This window comes from Lepus europaeus, chromosome 8, assembly GCF_033115175.1.
Source record: "Lepus europaeus isolate LE1 chromosome 8, mLepTim1.pri, whole genome shotgun sequence".
Taxonomy (NCBI): domain Eukaryota; kingdom Metazoa; phylum Chordata; class Mammalia; order Lagomorpha; family Leporidae; genus Lepus; species Lepus europaeus.
Window position 1 is genome coordinate 91170023 of NC_084834.1, and position 22303 is coordinate 91192325.

The 22303-nt window shown below is 37.9% G+C and overlaps 1 protein-coding gene across 1 annotated transcript; it reads right to left on the reverse strand.

Annotated features, from left to right (window-relative positions):
- Nucleotides 1-512: 512 nt before the first annotated feature.
- On the reverse strand, nt 513-21850 carry LOC133765321 (protein LSM14 homolog A-like). Its single transcript, XM_062198915.1, has 2 exons — nt 21773-21850; nt 513-1304 (listed from the first exon to the last, which is right to left on the reverse strand). Exons 1-2 carry the CDS (start codon nt 21848-21850, stop codon nt 513-515), a joined length of 870 nt encoding a protein of 289 aa, XP_062054899.1.
- Nucleotides 21851-22303: the final 453 nt, after the last annotated feature.

The window sequence follows — 22303 nt, forward strand, 5'->3', positions numbered from 1 at the left end:
GAAAGATAAAATATCAGAAATTAGCATTTTATTGGTTGGAATTAATAATCAATTGGATAAAGGAGATAAAAGCGACAATCATCATTAAAATAAGACATATCAACAAAAAGTATTTAACTACAATGGAGGGAAAAAATGGGGAAAAACATAGGAAAACAAACCTGCAGAGATACTATAAGCTATGGAGTTCAAGAAAAAAAGAAATAAAGAGAATGAGGCAAAAATTACTTGAAGAAATAATAATAAAAGCATAAAGGAGCAGACCAAAACAAACCAACTAAATATCTAAAATTTTCCAAATATGATGAAAGTCATAACATATAATGCATTAAGTTAACAAAACTAAAGCAGGATAAATATAGAGAAAACTATACTGAAGCAGATCTTAAAGTATTAAGACCAAAAATAAAGAGATAATCTTAAAAGCAATTAGAGAAAAAAGACTGGTTTGTTGACTATGCAGCAACTTTGTTGTCTTTCTTTCAGAAAGTAGTTCGATCAATCCAGACCTTTTAGGGTCCCAAAGCTGTAGTTTTTCTATACTCAAAATCTGCGAACTCTCTGCCCCCACGACCTCCTCTGAATGCACCCCGAAATCCTCGAGGGGTGGTAAAGGCACCACCTCTCCCGCTACCACACCATCGGCCGCCACGGAAACCAAGACCTCCTCTGCCTCTGTATCCCCCTCGGCCACGGTTTGGACGGAGTAGGATTCCAAACGTTTCGGCATTTAATCTTCTTTCCTCAGCCCAGGTTGGTCTTCGTTCTCTGTTATCATCACAAGAAATATTGTCAAAGAAAGATTTAGTTTTGTCATAGTAGCAATTAGGTCCAAGAGGATCTTCTTCATCTGTATTTCCTTCACTGTTTTGTGTATCAACTCCTGAGTCTCCTTTATCTTCACCATTTACAGGTTTCTCCTGTTTCTCAAGTTTATCTTCTTTTAATTTAAGTTTGTTATAAAACTCTCTGTCGATCTCTTCCTTGTTAAATTGCGCATTTGCACTTTCAAAGTCAAAGTCTTTCTCAAATTTCATTGGACCATCTCGCCAGATACCAGACCTTCCTCTGCCACCTCGATGACCTCCACGCCCTCTCCTTGGAGCTGAAGGAGCACCTGGAACTACTTGTCTCTTGTTATCATTTCTGAGTTGCTCATTTTCTGGTCTTGAAACTTTGTGTACTTCAGCTCGCCTGTGCTCTTGATTCTCTATTGCTTTTTGGCTGGTAGATGGCAAAGGCCTGGTTGATACAGGGCTCCTTCTCCCAACAGGTGCTGGAGCAGGTAAGTGGGCCGAGGCACTCTGTGGCGGTAGCAATCATAGTGATGATGGCTTACTTTTCAGAAACAATATAGACCAAAGGCCAGAAAATATTATCTTTAAAGTGCTAACAGAAAAGAAAATCTGCCAACCTAAAATTCTGCATCAAGTGAAAATATCCATCAAAAAATAACAAGAATGAGAGCAACAAATAAAAATTGGCAGTCCAGAATTAAATAAAAGACATACTAAATAAAGTCTTTAGGCAAAAAAATCATTTAAATGGAAAGAAATTAGCCTCTCTGGGCAGAATAAAGTATACTAGTAATGGAAAATATGACATTAAATATGAAAAATAACTCATTTCTTCTTTTAAAAATTCTCTATGGACTGTTTAAAAGTAAAAATAGTAAAATACATTGTGGAGTTCATAATACAGTAGAAATTAAAAGCCTTTAAAGACATTATTTGTTGTTATTCTTTGCATTAATAAAATGTGGTTTTAGTATTCTGTCTTTGCTATCTATACTTGCATTGTTTTTTAAAATTAGTAAGATTTTAAAAGATTATTTATTTATTTATTTGAACGTCAAAGAATCGAAGAGAGCAAGCACAAGAGAGAGATCTTCTATTTACTGATTCACTCCCCAAATATCTAAAACAGCCTTCCCCAAGCCAGACTGAAGTCAAGAACCTGGAACTTGTTCCAGGTCTCCTACATGGGTGGCAGGGGCACAGGTACTTGAGCTACCACCTGTGCCACCCAGGGTACACATTAGCAGGAAGCTGGATCAGAAGCAGAGGTGGAACTCAAATCCAGAAACCTGAATATGGGCTATGGGTGTCCCAAGTGGCAATGTTTTATAAGTTTTTTATTCATTATTTTTACTTTATTTTGAAGATACAAAGACAGAGAGAAGGGAAGACAGACAATCTCCCATCCCCTGGTTCACTTGCCAAATATCTACAATAGCCAGAGCCAGGTCAGGCTAAAGCCAAGAGCCTGGAACTCAGTCTGGGTCTTGTACATGGGTTGCAGGGACCCAATTACTTCAGACATATCATTTGCTTCCTTCTGGGGTGTGCATCAGCAGGATACTGGGTTGGAAGTGAGTACGGGGACTCAGACCAGACACTGATAGGGGATGCAGGTGTCCCAAGTGGCATCTTAACTGCTGTTGACAAAAACCATCCCTGTCTTGTATTCTATGTCTCTTCCAGGGATTATCACATGTGTTTTAATATTTCAAAATCTATTCTTAATTAATGTTATACCACTTCACATATGATGTAATAAATTTAGAATAATATTGTTCACTTATAATTTCAAACTATAAAAGGGCCATTTAAAAAAGAAGGAATATGAGACTAAGAAAGTCATATCCAAATGTATGCTAGTTATGAGTTGCCCTTTAAGTATAAACACAAATATATTAAAAGCGAAAGGATGGAAAAGATACACCAGGAGCATACTAATTATAGGACAACTATGTTAATATTTGAAATAGATAAAATGCACTAACTAAGAAACAGAAGTATATTTCAGAGTTATAAATTTAATTTATGATGAATAAAAGAAACATTCTAAATATATATGTGACTGCTAGTAGAGCTCCAAAATAGGTCCAGCAATATTTAAAAGAGCAGCTGGACAATAGGCAAATATTATTTTTTCATACAATGATAGACAAATAGACAAAAAAGTGAACAAGTAGACAAACAAGTAGGGTAAGCAAACAAACCCCACAGAGATACAGAAACATGAACTTTATTGTCAACTAGTTGACTTAATGGATATTTATAGAACATCCCACCTAACAGTAACTGAATATACATTCTTTCAAGGCCACGGACTATGTACTAGATGTAAAACATGTTGTAATAGATTTAAAAGTATTAAAATTATGCAGAGCATATTTTCTTGTCACAGTGCAATTAAATTATGAATCAGAAATATTAGATAATCAAAATATTTGGAAATGGAAATATTATTCATGGCTTGAATATTAAAAAGATATTACAAAGAAAACTAGAAGAAAAATGTAATAAAGAATACGTATTGAATTTAAAGACTTTTAATCTCTACATGTTGTTAATGCAATATATATTTTATTAATTCTGTGTTAAACAGTCCATTCTCACTTAAGAAATTTTAAAATGAGAGAATTTGAAAATATTTTACACTGAATGAAAATAAAAGCACAATACTTAAAAAATAAATTTTATTTAGTGTTAAAATAATCTTAAAATTCTTATTATGTAGTAGAGGGAAGGTCTGAAATCAATGATATAAGTTACCTTAAGAAGCTAGAATATAGAATAGGTTGAAAGAAATGAAACTCAAATTATATTGAAGAAATATATACTAAAGTCTATATCAATGAAATAGAAATCAGATGAACAACTGAGATTATAGAAAAGTTTATTTCTTTGAAAATATTAATGTTTTAAAATATATGTGGTGATCAATCAAAAATAGAATAAACAATAATATTAAAATTTAACAAAGGGACATTACTTAATTTCACACAGAAATTTTGAAGTAATGAGATTTTTTTTTTGACAGGCAGAGTGGACAGTGAGAGAGAGAGACAGAGAGAAAGGTCTTCCTTTTCCGTTGGTTCACCCTCCAATGGCCACCGCGGTAGGTGGGTTTCGGCCGGCGCACCGCGCTGATCCAATGGCAGGAGCCAGGTGCTTCTCCTGGTCTCCCATGGGGTGCAGGGCCCAAGCACTTGGGCCATCCTCCACTGTACTCCCGGAGCACAGCAGAGAGCTGGCCTGGAAGAGGGGCAACCGGGACAGGATCGGTGCCCCGACCGGGACTAGAACCTGGTGTGCTGGCGCCGTAAGGCGGAGGATTAGCCTAGTGAGCCGCGGCGCCAGCCAAAGTAATGAGATTTTATGAATGATTTATTTTCCAATTACTTTGATAACAGGTGAAATGGCTAATTTTCTTGAAATTCAAAATTCTCCAAAATAATCATAAGAATAAATCAAAAACTTTTTAAAAAGATTCATTTATTTTTATTTGAAAGCCAGCCTTACAGAGAGGCAGAGAAAGAGAGAGAGAGAGAGAGAGAGATCTTCCATCTGCTGGTTCATTCTTCAAATGGACCCATCGGCTGGAGTTGGGCCAATCAGGATCCAGGAGCTTCTTCTGAGTCTCCCACATGGTTTCAAGGATTCAAAGACTTGGGCCATCTTCTACTACTTTCTCAGGCCATAGCAGAGAGCTGGATTGGAAGTGGAGCAGCTGGGATTCAAACTGGCAATCATACGGGATGCTGGCCCTGTATGCAGCAGCTTTACCCACTATGCACAGTACTGGCAACATAAATAGAAAATCTTAATAGCCTTACATCAGTTACTGAGACTGAATCCATAGAAACTGATACACAAACACACAGTTTTATGCATTTGAATGATGTACTAGTTTGCTAGGGCTGTCATAACAAAATGCCACATACTGGGTGACTTAAACATTAAAAAATTATTGTTCACAGTTCTGAAAGTTGGAAGTCCAAGATAAAGGTATTGCCAGGATTGCTATTTTCTGAGTCCTCTTTCATTGACTTTCACATAACTTGCTCTATCTTCACACAGCTTTTTCTTTGTATGTGGGTAATCCTTGGTGCCTCTGTCTCATTACAAGAACAACACTCATGTTGGATTCAGGTTCCATCTTTTTCACCTCACCTTGTTTTAATTAATTCCTTTGAAGGATCTATATCCAGATATAGTCACATTGGGGTTAGGGCTTCAACATGTGAATTTGGGAGTGTGGAAGTGCCACAACTCAGTACATAGCACATGACTTCCCTGGTGAATTCTGCCTAAAATATAAGGAAAAATAATGTTGGTTTTATGCAAACTCACTCAGAAAGTAGAAGAGAAATAATCACTTCCTAACTTCCTTTATGAGGCCAGAACAACCATGAGGAAAGAAACCAGATAAATACATGTGAAAAGAAAATGTGGGTGAGTTTTCCACATCAGCATAGATATATTATTTGTCAAATTTTAGCAAATCAGAATTTAATACTATTAAGGATCTTTACAATATTCACACAAAATGCATATTATAAAAACTGTATGGATTTCACTTTTTATGTAAAATAATCTTATATTTTTATTTCATTCTTCCAAACATTTTTAAAGTCCTTTTAGATATCAAAGGGAACACATCTTGATCAAAAAAGATTAATTCCAGGAATGCAATTAGCACTTTAAAATCAATCAGTATAATTTGCCACATTAACTAGAGGAGAAAAATCAAAAGATCATTTCAGTGGATGAGAAGAAGTATTTGATGAAAGTCACCACTCATCCGTGATAAACATTTTCAGAATTCCAAAAATAGAAAGGAAGTTTCTTGGTCTGAAAAAGAAATATATATTAAAATCTCTACGGGTAACAACTACATAATGATAAGCTATTGAATCCTTTACTTCTGCATCAATAACAAAACAATGATTTTGTTTTTGTTAAATCTGTTCAAGATTGTTTTATTAGTCAGATTTTCATTACTTTAACTAAATGCCCTACACAAGCTATATAGGAAAGAATGAGGTTTATAGACCAAGACTGGACAAACCACATTGGAAAAAAGGTCACTTGGTGAGCCAGGAAGCAGGGACTGTCTACACTCAGCTTTTATTACCAACCCTCTCACGAGAGTTACCTTCTGAGGGCAGCTCTAATGACCTGAGGACCTCCCACCAAAGCTCACCTGGAATGGATCAAGTTTCTTTCTTCCCAGCACCATCAACCCATGACACTGGATTTTAAAATCATACATGAGCTTGGGAGCCAAATTATGTTCAAACTACAACAGTTATATTGAAGTTCTTAGTATAATGAGATAAGAAACAAAAGCATAATGATCAGAAAAAAAGAAACTCTTATCAAACTTGACAGGATTGTGTGTGCATAAATGCTAATGATCCTCCCAAGACAATGTTAAAGTGAATAAATGAATTCAGGAAAGTCACAGGATACAAGATTCATATATAGATAGAATCAATTCTATTTTTATTAATTATATTTATTATTATCTCAAACTTTGAAAATTAAAAGTAACATTTATAATATCATTCAAATACAAAATACTAAGGAATAAATTTAATAGAATATGTGCAAGATCACCATGGTAAGAATTATAAAAGTTCTCTGAGAGAATTTTTAAAATCCTTAGTAAATGGAAATGTCATAATCATAGATTGAAAGATTCCAGTTAGATGTCAATTTTCTGCAACTTGAGATATGGCTCAACTCAATTCTATTAAAAAATCCAACAGATCATTTTGAATTAGTGGTCAAGTCAAACGTGGAATTCAACAAACCAAGGATTTGTAAATAGCCAATATAATGTTGGAAAAGTAAGCACATATTTGGAAAATTTACAGTCTACAGTTTTATTGCTTACTGTAAAGTAATGAAGACAGCATGATAATGGTATAAAAATAATTAACTTACAGTAATTGACTAGAATAGAGATTCTAGAAAGAACTCTAGACTTGTACAGCCAATTAATTTTCAACAAAATTATTAAGGAAATTTAATAGAAAAATACTTTCAATGAATGGCACCGGAAAACATGATAACTTAAGGGGAAAATCATGACATCACATCATATACAAAGTTAATTTGGGCCGGCGTCACGGCTCATTAGGCTAATCCTCTGCCTGCGGTGCTGGCACCTCAGGTTCTAGTCCCGGTTGGGGCGCCAGATTATGTCCCGGTTGCTCCTCTTCCAGTCCAGCTTTCTGCTGTGGCCCAGGAAGGCAGTGGAGGATGGCCCAAGTGTTTGGGCCCTGCACCCGCATGGGAGACCAGGAGAAGCACCTGGCTCCTGGCTTCGGATCAGCATGGTGCGCCTGCCACAGCACGCAGTCTGCCGCGGCCATTGGGGGGTAAACCAACGGCAAAGGAAGACCTTTCTCTCTCTCACTGTCCACTCTGCCTGTCAAAAAAAAAAAAAAAAAAGTTAATTTGGAACGGTCATTGATTTCATCAAAAAATCATCTAAATCATCTAAAAGAACACAGGGGCTGGCACTGTGATGTGGCAGGCTAAGCCTTTGTCTGTGATGCATGCATGCCATATGGGAATGGGTTCATGTCCCAGCTGCTCCTCTTCTAATCCAGCTCTCTACTATGGCCTGGGAAAGAAGTGGAAGATGTCCCAAGTGCTTGGGCCCCTGTACCCATGTAGGAGACCCAGAAAAAGTTCCTGGCTCTTGGCTTTGGATCAGCTCAGCTCCAGCCATTGCAGTCATTTGGGGAGTGAACCAGCAGGTGGAAGACCTTTCTCTCTGTATCTCCCTTTCTGTCTGTAACCCTACCTCTCAAATAAGTAAATAAAATCCCTTTTAAAAATTTTTAAAAAAGAACACAGAAAATATATATTCATGACATTGGATTAGATTGTTCACAAAGATTGTACACAAAAACACAAATCAAAATTTTAAAAAGATAAATCATACTTAATTGAAGGATAAATTATCTACTTATCAGAAGATACTTTTAGGAAAAAAGTTGGCAGGGGTAGGCACTGAAGCACACTGGGTTAAGCCACTGTTTGTGACACCTGCATCCCACGTTAGAGTGCCAGTCTGACTCCTGGCCATTCTGCCTCTGATCCCACTTCCTGCTAATTCATCCTGGGAGGCAGCAGGTGATGGCTTAAATGCTTGGGCCTCTGTCACCCATGTGATAGACCCACATGGAGTTCCAGGCTCCTAGCTTCAACCTGACCCATCTCTGACTATGTGGGCATTTGAAGAGTGAACTAGAAGATGGAAGATGTCTCCCTCTCTTCCTCTTTCTTTCTGTTGCTCTTCCTTTCAAATAGATGAATAATTATTTAAGAAATAATAAATAGGCACTTTACTATCTAGAAGAAAATATTTGCAATATGTATATATCTCACAAAATACTTTTCTGGAACTTTTATAGAATGTCCATAATCAAAAAATATGTAAAAGTAACAGTAAAAATGGGAAATATTTGGCTGAATACTTCACAAATAAATATACATAAATGGCCAATAAATACATCAAGCTTAAGATCACTAGTCATCAGGAAAAGACAAATTAAAACAAAATGATGAAATGTAACTTCACCAAATGATTAAAGTTAAAAAATCTGGCAACAACAAATACAACAGGTCACTAAAAACTTTATGAAAAATGTTCATTATTTATAAAAACTATGCATGAATTTAAAAAAAAATTCTGCCCAGAGGTTGAGACACTGGCTAGGACACCTGTATCCCTCATTAGATGGATTCAGTACCTGACTTCATGTCCTGATTCCAGCTGCCTGATAATGTGGGTCCTGGGAATTCTCTGCTACCCATGCAGGGACCTGGACATAGTTCCTTGCTTCCAGCTGCAGCCCTGGCCTAGCCCCAGACATTGTTGAGATATCTCAGAAGTGAGCCAGTGGATGGGAGCTCCCTCTGCCTGTATTTCTATCTTTACACCTATGTCTGTTTCTCTGCCTCCTCAAATAAATAAAAACATTTTAAAAAATGTCTTTAGGGGCCAGCGTCATGACATGGTAAGAAGCCATGACATGGTAAGAAGCCATGCACCACTCTTCTGAACCAGATCCTTGCTAATGTGCCTGGGAAAGCAGCAAAATATGACCTAAGTGCTTGGGACCCTGCCACCCATGTGGAAGACCTGGAAGAAGTTTCTTCTGGGGAGTAAACCAGCTGATAGAAGATCTCTCTCTCTCTCTCTCTCTCTCTCTCTCTGTGTGTGTAAATAAAATATTTCAAGTAAATAAAATACATAAAATACATTTAAAAAATTCTCTTAAAGGGCACCAATTTCTCTTCAGTTAATAACATTTTTCAAAAAAGCATTAACATAGTTTAATTCCCAGGACCCTCAGTTCTTTGGGGTGAACTAAATGACTGTTGTCATCACTTAGAGAAGTGTCTTGAACTTGATAGAAGTTAATTTGAGAAATAAGTGTGTGTGTGTGTGTGTGTATTTTCATTCAATTTTTACATGGACATTTTCAAGCTCTCTCACGTTGGTAAAAGGAACATCTCAGACATTGCTGGTAAAGTGTCAGATAGTACAAACACTTGGGAAACTCTGTAACTGATACTTACAAGTGTATACTTACACTAAAATCCGATGAGACTATTACAAATTATTTATGATACATTTTAAAAAAAAACTATGTCCACTAAAAGACTTGCTTAGTGTTCATAGTAATACTTTCATCATAATAGCTAAAAAGTGGAAACAAGTATATGTTAACAGAAGCTAGAATACACAAATAGTGAATGGATCCGTATAATGGACTCAGCAACACAAAGAACAAACTACTGGAATCCTTGACATGAATGAATTTCACAGATGTATGTTGAAGGGGAAAAGTCAGACCACAAAGGAGTACAAACTGTAGCATGCCATTTATGAAGTTCAAGAAAGGCAAAGCTACTCTATGGAGCTAGAAATCAAAATGGGAATTGACTGTGGAGGTTGAGGTGTTGACTACTATGATGTGTGGGGAAATTTTTGAGGTTAATAGAAATGTTTTATGTCCTGATTGGAATTGTCTTTTGCAGGTTACTTTTTCAATGTGTCTCGAAATACTCACCTACGAAGCTGTACATTTTCTGTATGTTAACTGTTCCTCAGTGTATAGTCTTTACCCACATGGAGTTTTCTTACTATGAGAAATAAAGAACATCACCAAATAATTACATGAATACATAGTTATTAACCATGAGAAATACTAGGAAAGAACAAGACAAAGAGTTAAGAAATAAAATGGAAATAACTGGGGACATATGTGTAGCCTAGCACTTAACATACCAGTTATAAAGTCCAAGTCTCATATCAAGTGCATGGATCTGACTCCTGGCTCCAGCTTCTGCCTCCAGCTTGCTGCTTGTGTATATTCTGTGAGGCAATGATGATGGCTCTGGCAGTCGGGTGCCTGCCACCCATGTGGGAGACCTGAATTGAGTTCCCAGCTCCCAGCTTTGGCCTCATCCCATGTCTAGTCACCGTGGGTATTTGAGGAGTGAACCAGTAGATGGGAGCACTATCTCTCACTCTCTCTCACTGTCTCTAAAATAAATAAAATGAATTTTTAAAAACTTTACTGAGGCTCTGGCATTGTGATACAACAGGTTAATTGGCCACATGCATTACTGGCATCCCATATGAGCATCAGGTTGAGTCCTGGTAGATCTAGTTCTAACCCAATTCCCTGCTACTTGAAGTTGGAAAGCAGAGGAAGATGGCCCAACTGTTGTTCCTCTTCCAGCCTTGTGGGAGATCTGGATGGAGTTCCTGGCTCTTGGTTTCATCCTGGACCAGCCCTAGCCTTGTGGCCATTTGGGAGTGAACCAGCGGATGGATGATCTTTCTCTCCATGTGTTCCTCTCTCTGTCTATCACTCTGCCTTTCAAATTAAATGATTAAATCTTAAGAATAATTCAATTGTGTTTAGGCATAACTTTCAAAAGCTTTTATTAAAATATATAAAATAGATTTTATTTTATTTATTTTAAACTTTTATTTAATGAATATAAATTTCCAAAGTACAGCTTATGGATTACAGTGGCTTCCCCCCCCCCATAACTTCCCTCCCACCTGCAACCCTCCCCTTTCCTGCTACCTTTCCCCTTCCATTCACATCAAGATTCATTTTCAATTCTCTTTATATACAGAAGATTTGTTTAGTAAATATTAAGTAAAGATTTCAACAGTTTGCCTCCACATAGCAACACCAAGTGAAAAATACTGTTGGAGTACTAGTTATAGCATTAAATCACAATGTACAGCACATTAAGAACAGAGATCCTACATGATATTTTTTTAAGAATTGACACAGGATGCAAGTCAAGGGAATTGACTAATTTTCTATGCAATTTCCAATTTAACACCAATTTTTTTTCATTTTCAATTATCTTTATATAATAAGATCAATTCAGTATATGCTAAGTAAAGATTTCATCAGTTTGCACCCACACAGAAACACAAAGTGTAAAAATACTGTTTCAGTACTAGTTATAGCATTACTTCACATTGGACAACACATTAAGGACAGATCCCACATGAGAGGTAAGTACACAGTGACTCCTGTTGTTGATTTAACAATTTGACACTCTTGTAATCTCCCTAGGCTCTAGTCATGAGTTGCCAAGGCTATGGAAGCCTTTAGGGTTCGCCGACTTCGATCTTATTCTGACAGAGTCATAGTCAAAGTGGAAGTTCTCTCCTCCCTTCAGAGAAAGGTACCTCCTTCTTTGATGGCCCGTTCTTTCCACTGGGATCTCACTCGCAGAGATCTTTCAGTTAGGTCTTCTTTTTTTTTTCCATGGTATCTTGGCTTTCCATACCTAATACTCTCATGGGCTCTTGAGCCAGACCCGAATGCCTTAAGGGCTGATTCTGAGGCCAGAGTGCTATTTAGGACATCTGCCATTCTATGAGTCTGCTGTGTCTCCCACTTCCCACGTTGGATCGTTCTCTCCGTTTTTGGTTCTATCAGTTAGTATTAGCAGACACTAGTCTTGTTTGTGGGATCCCTTTGACTCTTAGACCTATCAGTGTGATCAATTGTGAACTGAAGATGATCACTTGGACTAGTGAGATTGCATTGGTACATGCCACCTTGATGGGATTGTATTGGAATCCCCTGGCACGTTTCTAACTTCACCATTTGGGGCAAGTCCGATTGAGCATGTCCCAAATTGTACATCTCCTCCCTCTCTTTTTCCCACTCATATTTAACAGGGATCACTTTTCAGTTAAAATTTAAACACCTAAGAATAATTGTGTGTTAATTACAGAGTTCAACCACTAGTACTAGAACAAAAAAATACTAAAATGGATAAAGATTTACATTGTACATGAACAGTCAGGACAAGAGCTGATCAAGTCACTGTTTATCATAGTGTCCATTACACTCAACAGGTTTCCCCTTTGGTGCTCAGTTAGTTGTCGTCGATCAGGGAAAACAAATGATATTTGTCTCTTTGGGACTACCTTATTCACTCAGCATATTTTCCAGATTCCTCCATTTTGTTGCAAATGACTGGATTTCATTGTTTTTGACTGCTGTATAGTATTCTATAGAGTACATGTCCCATAATTTCTTTATCCAGTCTACTGTTGATGGGCATTTGGGTTGGTTCCAGGTCTTAGCTATTGTGAATTGAGCTGCAATAAACATTAATGTGCAGATGGCTTTTTTGTTTCCAATTTAATTTCCTTTGAGTAAATTCCAAGGAGTGGGATGGCTGGGTTGTATGGTAGGGTTATATTCAGGTTTCTGAGGAATCTCCAGACTGACTTCCATAGTGGCTTAACCAGTTTGCATTCCCCCCAACAGTGGGTTAGTGTCCGTTTTTCCCCACATCCTCTCCAGCATCTATTGTTGGTAGATTTCTGAATGTGAGCCATTCTAACCAGGGTGAGGTGAAACCTCATTGTGGTTTTGATTTGCATTTCCCTGATTGCTAGTGATCTTGAACATTTTTCCATGTGTCTGTTGGCCATTTGGATTTCCTCTTTCGAAAAATGTCTATTGAGGTCCTTGGCCCATCTCTTAAGTGGGTTGTTTGTTTTGATGTTGTGGAGTTTCTTGATTTCTTTGTAGATTCTGGTTATAGACCCTTTATCTGTAGCATAGTTTGCAAATATTTTTTCCTATCCTGTTGGTTGCCTCTTCACTTTCCTGACTGTTTCTTTTGAAGTACAGAAACTTCTCAATTTGATGCAATCCCAAATGTTAATTTTGGCTTTGACTGCCTGTGCTTCTGGGGTCTTTTCCAAGAAGTCTTTGCCAGTACCTATATCTTGCAGGGTTTCTCCAATGCTCTCTAATAATTTGATGGTTTCGGGTCATAGATTTAAGTCTTTAATCCATGTTGAGTGAATTTTTGTGAAAGGTGAAAGGTAGGGATCTTGCTTCATGATTCTGCACGTGGAAATCCGGATTTCCCAGCACCATTTATTGAATAGACTGTCCTTAACCAGGTATTGGTTTTGGATCCTTGATCAAATATGTTTGGATTGATTTCTGGTGTTTCTATTCTGTTCCATTGGTCTATCCATCTGTTTGTACCAGTACCATGCTGCTTTGGTAACAACTGCCCTGTAGTATGTCCTGAAATCTGGTATTGTGATGCCTCTGACTTTGTTTTTGTTGTACAAGATTGCTTTGGCTATTCGAGGTCTTCTGTGTCTCCATATGAATTTCAGCATTATTTTTCCAAATCTGAATAGAATGTCTTTGGTATCTTGATTGGTATTGCATTGAATGTATAAATTGCTTTTTTTGGAGAATAGACATTTTGATGATATTGATTCTTCCAATCAATGAGCATGGAAGATTTTTCCATTATTTGATATCCTCTTCTATTTCTTTCTTTAAGGTTTTGTAGTTTTCATCGTATAGATCTTTAATGTCCTTGGTTAAGTTTATTCCAAGGTATTTGATTGTTTTTGTAGCTATTGGGAATGGGATTGATCTTAGCAGTTCTTCCTCAGCCGTGGCATTGCCTGTGTATACAAAGGCTGTTGATTTTTGTGGATTGATTTTATATCCTGCTACTTTGCCAAACTCTTCGATGAGTTCCAGTAGTCTCTTAGTAGAGTTCTTTGGGTCCCCTAAATAAAGAATCATATCATCTGCAAAGAGGGATAGTTTGAGTTCTTCCTTCCCGATTTGTATCCCTTTAATTTCTTTTTCTTGCCTAATAGCTCTGGCTAACACTTTCAGAACTATATTGAAGAGCAGTGGTGAGAGTGGGCATCCCTGTCTGGTACCAGATCTCAGCGGAAATGCTTCCAACTTTTCCCCATTCAGTAGGATGTTGGCTGTGGGTTTTTCATATATCGCTTTGATTGTATTGAGGAATGTTCCTTCCATACCCAGTTTGCTTAGAGTTTTCATCATGAAAGGGTTTGTATTTTATCAAATGCTTTCTCTGCGTCTATTGAGAGAATCATATAGTTTTTCTTCTGCAGTCTGTTAATGTGGTGTATCACATTAATTGTTTTGCGAACATTGAACCATCCCTGCATACCAGGGATAAATCCCACTTGGTCTGGGTGGATGATCTTTCTGATGTGTCGTTGCATTCTATTGGCCAGAATTTTATTGAGTATTTTTGCATCTATGTTCATCAGGGATATTGTTCTGTAATTCTCTTTCAATGCTGCATCTTTTTCCGGCTTAGGAATTAAGGTGATGCTGGCTTTGTAGAAAGAATTTGGGAGGATTCCCTCTTTTTCAATTGTTCTGAATAGCTTGAGGAGAATTGGAGTTAGTTCTTCTCTAAATGTCTGGTACAACTCAGCAGTGAATCCATCTGGTCCTAGGCTTTTCTTTGTTGGGAGGGCCTTTATTACTATTTCAATTTCTGTGTCAGTTATGGGTCTGTTTAGGTTTTCTATGTCTTCCTGGCTCAATTTAGGTAGGTTGTATGTGTCCAAGAATCTGTCCATATCTGATAGATTTCTCTGTTTGCTGGCACACAAGTCCTTGTAGTAATTTCTGATGATTCTTTTTATTTCTTTTTCTTTTTTTTTTAATTTTTTTTTTATTTTTGACAGGCAGGGTGGACAGTGAGAGAGAGAGAGAGACAGAGAGAAAGGTCTTCCTTTGCCGTTGGTTCACCCTCTAATGGCCGCCGCGGTAGCGCGCTGTGGCCGGCGCACCGTGCTGATCCGATGGCAGGAGCCAGGTGCTTATCCTGGTCTCCCATGGGGTGCAGAGCCCAAACACTTGGGCCATCCTCCACTGCACTCCCTGGCCACAGCAGAGAGCTGGCCTGGAAGAGGGGCAACCGGGACAGGATCGGTGCCCCGACCAGGACTAGAACCCGGTGTGCCGACGCCGCAAGGCAGAGGATTAGCCTGTTGAGCCACGGCGCCGGCCTGATTCTTTTTATTTCTATGGTATCTGTTGTTACGTTTCCATTTTCATCTCTGATCCTATTGATTTGGGTTTTTTCTCTTCTTTTTTTAGTTAGTTGGGCCAATGGGGTGTCAATTTTATTTATTTTTTCAAAAAACCAGCTACTCGTTTGGCTGGTTTTTTGTAATGTTTTTTTGGATTCTATCCTGTTGGTTTATTCTCTGATTTAAATTATTTCTCTTCTCCTACTGGGTTTGGGTTTGGTTTGCTGCAGATTTTCTAGATCCTTGAGATGACTTGAAAGCTCATCTATTTGGTGTCTTTCCAATTTCTTGATGTAGGCACCTATTGATATAAACTTTCCTCTTAACACTGCTTTTGTTGTATCCTGTAGGTTTTGGTATGTTGTGCTGTTATCCTCATTTACTTCCAGAAAATTTTTAATTTCTCTTTTAATTTCTTCTATGATCCATTGTTCATTCAGGATCATGTTATTCAATCTCCATGTATTTGCATATGCTCTAGGGATTCCCAATTTGCTAATTTCCAATTTCATTCCTTTGTGGTCTTATAAGCTGCATGGTATGTATCTAATTCTTCTGAATTTGCTGAGACTTGCTGTATGGCCTAGTATGTGGTCAATCCTAGAAAAGGTTCCATGAACTGCTGAGAAGAATGTAAATGCTTTCTGTGTTGGATGAAATGTTCTGTAGATATCTGTTAGATCCATTTGGGCTATAGTGTCGCTTACATCTACTGTCTCCTTGTTGATCTTCTGTCCTGTTGATCTGTCTATCTCTGAGAGTGGAGTGTTGAAGTCCCCCAGTACTATTGTATTGGGGTCTAAGTCTCCCTTTAAGTCCCTTAATAAATCTTTTAAATAAACCGGTGCCCTGTAATTAAGTGCATATACATTGATAATCGTTATGTCTTCCTGTTGAATGGATCCCTTAATCATTATATAGTGCCCCTCTTTGTCTCTCCTAACAGTTTTTGTGGTAAATTTTATGTTGTCCAATATTAAGATGGCTACGCCCGCTCTCTTTCATTTCTGTTGGCATGGTATATATTTTTCCAGCCTTTCACTTTCAGTCTGTATGCATCTTTGTTGGAAAGATGTGTTTCTTGTAAGCAGCCATTAGATGGGTTTTGTTCCTTAACCCAATCAGCCAACCTGTGTCTTTAACTGGACAGTTCAGGCCATTAACGTTCAATGTGACTATTGAAAAGGAGTAACTTTGCCCTGTCAGTTGCCAAAGATATTTTCTAATATATGCTTTGAATTCCCTGTGATCTTTTGCTGTGAGGCTTCGTTCCTTTACCTTCTTTCATATTGATGACCGTGTTTCTGTATTTCTGTGTGTAACACTTCTTTAAGCATCTTTTGCAGGCTGGACGAGTGGCGACAAATTCTTTCACCTTCATTCAAAAATGAGAGCTTTGCAGGATACAATATTCTGGGCTGGCAGTTTTTCTCTCTTAGTACCTGGGCTATATCTCACCACTCCCTCCTAGCTTGTAGGGTTTCTGCTGAGAAGTCTGCTGTGAGTCTAATTGGAGATCCTCTGAGAGTGATCTGATGTTTCTCTCTTGCACATTTTAAGATCTTTTCTTTATGTGTCACAGTGGTGAGTTTGATTACAACATGTCGTGGTGAGGATCTGTTTTGGTCATGTTTACATGTTTACTATGAGCTTCCTGTACTAGGATGTCTCTGTCCTTCTCTAAACCTGGGAAGTTTTCTGCTAGTATCTCACTGAAAAGGCCTTCTAATCCTTTCTCCCTCTCCATGCCTTCAGGAACTCCTAGAACCCGAATGTTGGGTTTTTTAATAGTATCCTGTAGACTCCCGACAAAATTTTTTAGATTTCTGATTTCCTCTTCTTTTCTTTGGTTTTACTGTTTCCTTTCCTGTTCTCTGTCTTCTACGTCCGATATTCTGTCTTCTGCTTCACCCATTCTGTTTTTAAGGCTCTCTAATGTGTTTGTCATTTGATCTATTGAGTTCTTCATTTCATTATGATTTCTCATCACTATCACAGTTTCATGTTCTACTAGTTGTTTCATTTCATTTTGATTCCTCCTTAATATTTCATTTTCACAAGAGAGATTTTCTATCTTGTCCATTAAGGATTTCTGTAGTTCAAGAATTTGTTTTTGAGAACTTCTTAATGTTCTTATCAACTTTTTGAGATCCGCTTCTTGCACTTCCTCTATCTCATCATCTTCATAATCTTGAATTGGGGTGTCTTGTTCATTTGGGGGCATCATAGTGTCTTCCTTGCTCTTGTTACCTCGGTTTCTGCTTTTGTTATTTGGTATATTGTAGATAATTTATGGTTTTTTTGCTGTGGTATTTCTTTTCTCGTTGTACTATGCCTCTAGATAAGTGGGCTGTCTCCTTTGATGGATCCTTAGAGGCTGTGATGGGTGTGGCCAGAGAGCTCTGTTTGCTTCTTCAGGTTTAAGGGTGTGCCAAAGGTGACTCACCCATATTGTTCTCTCCTTTGCTCTTTCTTTCTCTTTCTCTTTCTTTCTTTCTTTCTTTTTTTGACTCAGTTGGGACGTAATTCCACACAGCTAAGTGGAATTGAGGGTAGTTGAAATCTAGCCTCTGTGGGTATTTGTTTGATCTACCCCTGGGACCACACAAAGAGTTTATGCAGCCCTCAATGCATTCTCAAATTTCTCCACAGTTCCAAGGTTACAGAGTTTGTGTACTCGGTGAGTTCGCTAACCCCCCTCAGATTTTCACAGTCTCAGATCGTTATCTCCACCTACTTTCACTAGATTCTAACCTCCTGTTATTTCTCCCTACCAGAGTCAAGTTTTTCAGCTTAGCTACTCGATGTTGCCACTTTACATATGTAAAATGGTACCTGCTCTTTGTCTTACTTGGGTTTGTAAGGTGAGTGGAGAGAGAGGCTAGTGTCCGTGCTGGTTCTCCCTATTAATTCGTTTTTTTTTTTTTCTCTCCTCCAGTCAGCCTAGTGAACTTTCCCCAGTGGGGTCTCAGGCCTCTGCCTTTCCCCGTCAATGTCTCGGATTTCTGAGGCTTCCACGTGGTGGGCTCCCCGTACGTCCTCTGTGTCACATCCACTAGATCCGGAAGCGCTTCCTCTGCAGTTTTTTTCTTGAGTCTTTTCCTGAGGCTACAGTAAGTCCACTGTTACTAAACTATCTTTTCCCGGACTATTGGTGGGAGCCCTCACTATCCGCCATCTTGGCTCTGCCCCCCGAAAAATACTAAAATATTCTTATCAGAAGGGGAGAGAATGGCAGAAGGTCTTTGATACTTTCCAGTGCCCAAGGAGTTTCTGTATAATTGGCTAAAATGATGACTACTGCTAGCTATGCTTTTGATAACAAAACTATATTTTCATTGTCAAAGTGAAGTAGAGGATTGGATATCATTTTTTTTTATTTTGAGCTTCAACTTTAATGTTAATCATTTCCACAATTTTATTTCTAGTCCAGAATTTCTGCTGCTTCAAATTTCTATAATTAGCCTATCTGATAGATAGAGTCTTTATAAAACTCAAATTCAGACTGTTAAGAATTCAAACTGATTAAAAGGAGCACCGTTTCCCATTGCTATTGGTTGAATGTTTGTGTTCTTTCCCAAATTTCTATGTTGAAGCCTAATCTCCAGTGTGATAGTATTTGCATATGATGCATTGGGCATTTATCAGGTCATATAGGTAGAACCCACATGAGTGGGATTAATGACTTAGTACTCTTATAAAGAGCAGAAAGAATGTTCTCTCCCTGCCCCACCTCCACCCCTCCCTATAAACCAGAATAAGACCTTCATGAAGGACCCAACCAAGCTGGCACCCTGATGTTGGACTTCTAGCCTATAATTTAACCCAATTCCTTTTTAACTTTTAAAATTATTTATGTACTTATTTATTTAAAGGACAGAATGGACAGAAAGAGAGAGAGAGGGAGAGAGGGAGAGAGAAAGCTTTGCATCCACTGGTTTCCTCTCTAAGTGCCTTCAATAACCATAGCTGGTCCAAAGATCCAGGTCTCCCATGTAGGTGGCAAGAACCTAATTACCTAAGCCTTCACCACTGTCTCCCAAGGTCTGTAGTAGCAGGAAGCTACAGATAGGAGCCAGAGATAGGTGTGAAACACAAGTACTCCAATATGAGATTTGAGCAAATATGATATCTTAACAAATATGGTATCTGGTATCTTAACTGCTGGACTAAAAATCTGCTCCTAGGTCTGGCATTGTAGCATTACGGGTTAAACCTCTGACTGTGATGCCAGAAACCCATAATGGGCTCTGATTTGAGTCCCAAGTGCTCCACTTCCAATCCAGCTCCCTGCTGATGCACCTGGGAAAGCAACAGAAGATGGCACAAGTGCTTGGGATCCTGCACGCCCTTGGGAAACCCAGATAAAACTCCTGGTTTCTGGCTTCAGCCTGGACCAGCCCAAATTGTTGCAGCCATTTGGGGAGTGAACCAGTGGATAGAAGATTGATTCTCTCTCTCTCTCTCTCTCTCTCTCTCTCTCTCTGTCTCTTTCTCTCCCTTTCTCCTTTCTCTCTCTCTCTCTCTCTTTGTAATTCTATATTTCAAATGAATAAAATAAATCTTAAAAAAAAGTTGGTTCTTCCCCCCATCCCTTTTTATTCTATGTAACTGTTTAATTATGATAAAATCTGTATTGTATTGAAAACATCATTTTAATTTTCTCTAGGTTATGTGTGTATTTGAATACTCTTGGTTAAGGCCTACCCTCTTTTTAATAGAGATTATTGAATGAGCATAAATACCTGTGCATAAAACAATCAAATCTATATTAGTGTTAGTGTTGATTGAGGTTTCAAATTGTAGGCTAGAAATCAAAATCAGGGTGCCAGCATGTTTGAATCCTTCATGAAGGCCCTATTGCTGGTTAACAGTGTGTCTGCGGGGACCATCCTATTTGTTTTTCTAAGAGCACTAAGGCATTAATCCCACCAAGGCATTAATCCAACCCATGCAGTTACTACATATGACCTGATGACTTTCCTAGAGTGCTATCTCCAAATGCCATTGCCCTGGAGATTCAAATACTCTTAACAGGCCTCAGGTCAGCACCATACGTCACACAGGAAGCAGATGGATCAGTCTTTAAGAAAGTTACTCTTCGTCTATAAAGGCCAATTTGGCTAGCAAAGTGAGCATGGAGAAGTGTGACATGACATGACAGTGAAGAGGTGTCTGGGTAAAAGCATAAGATCTTTAAGTGGGGCTTGCAGTAAAAGAATTAGAAATAGAAGACTTAGGGAAATGTTCTCTTCCATTGTGTTTTCTTGGGTTACATGTAGCCAAGACAGACAGGTCAGATCTCTCTTTGATGAGAACAGGCTGCTCTTGAAAACCCAGGTAGGAACTAGTGTGGTGCCAGTTGGGAGGATACAAATGCTTGAAAGGACAAGAAGAGATGGTAAAGATCCTATATGATCTGGTTTAGGTCAGCAGGTTAGACAATCCCACAGTGAGCTGGGAGGAACTTAGAACTCATTACAAAGAGCATATATATTTTTGGAGACTCTTTTGTGATTGCTATGGCAGCATGATTTTGTTGTTATTATTCCTTTTAACCTATCACAACTAAAATGAAATGAAACTATAGTTACCATTTTAATGACTACATCTGCTTTTTTAGATGCAGCTACTATGCAAGCAAGAAAAGATGGAAGCAAGTTTGCTAGAAAAAATATACATACATGCATACACATATATATTTATTTATACATATGTATATATATACACATACAAATCCATATGTACTTATATTTAATATATATTTGACAGATTTAATATTTGCTGGCATTTACTTCAATGTTTTTCTTTTTCTAAAGAACTGGAGTTGATTTTCAAAATGATTTATCCCTGTGTCTCACACTAATACATCACCACTTTAAAGTTTTGCTTCATACAGCTGTAGCTTTACTGACATGCCACAGGAAAACAAACCATTTTAATATATGAAGGGTGTCAATGTTGGTCATGTGATTTGTAATGCTTTTGCTTAAATATTGATTTTTTTCAAATTCAATTTTTATTGATTTTTCTTAAATATTAATCATTTCTAATGACAGCTTAAAAAATAGGCTGAGCCCCCTGAACATTCTTGCTATCCACTCCTTGTAGAAATAGAGTACAATTTTAGTATGCTTCAAATTAAGTCAAACAAAAACATACGGCTTTTTCATTTAAGGATTTAATGTCATAGATCAAAATTTTATTTGTGCTGAATTCAAGGATTTATGCAGTGTTGGAAGTGTGGCTATGCAGTTTCTTATGAGCAACCCAAAGCCATTGTGGACTGTAGCCAGTTTATCCATACCTTGTTGCCATGGATGCATCCCAGAGAACCGTTCCAGGCCTGTACAAGATCAAGGTTGTGTAACATCATTGAGGTTGCCTGGGCTCAAATTAAATATGACGTTTAGAAGGACTCAGGCCTTCAGCAGTTTCAGGATATTGGGCTTCTCCTATATGCATATGTGGAGGACACACTACTAAGTATCATATCTCTATGCTGGCCATGTTTAAAAGTTTTGATGGAAAGATAAGTGCTCCTGTAGAAGTGGGAGCTAACCTTGGTAATGATTGGCTGTGAGGCTTTCAGTTCATCATGTAACTCCTCTGACCCTGGTTTCCCCATGGAAGAATCCATCTTGCCACTGATTGTCCAATATTTGGCATAGATACAGTGAGTTCACTCCAGTGGCTCCTTGAAGATGAGCAGCGTAGCAGTTCTCAGCTCAAGGATTTCACATGAATTGTTGAGATTCTAGGATATATTTCTCCACACAAGCAATATGTAAGTATTGTTTGGATTTTGATGCAGTTCACAACACATTAAACCTTTCATGCAACTAGAAGTACGATTATTATATGAATATGGATTAATGAATTAAATATTCTTACTTTAAGTTGATAAGCAGCACGAACATTGTTGAAGGACATGACATTAACTTAAAGAGAAATAGAGTAAAGCAAAAACATTTTCTTTTGTTATTCAGTGATAGTGTTTGAGAAAAAAGGACAAAAAAGATGGGCATTGACAAAAATAAAAAATGCCTTTATATACACTGTGAATTTATTAAAGCTCATAATAAGTTTTTTT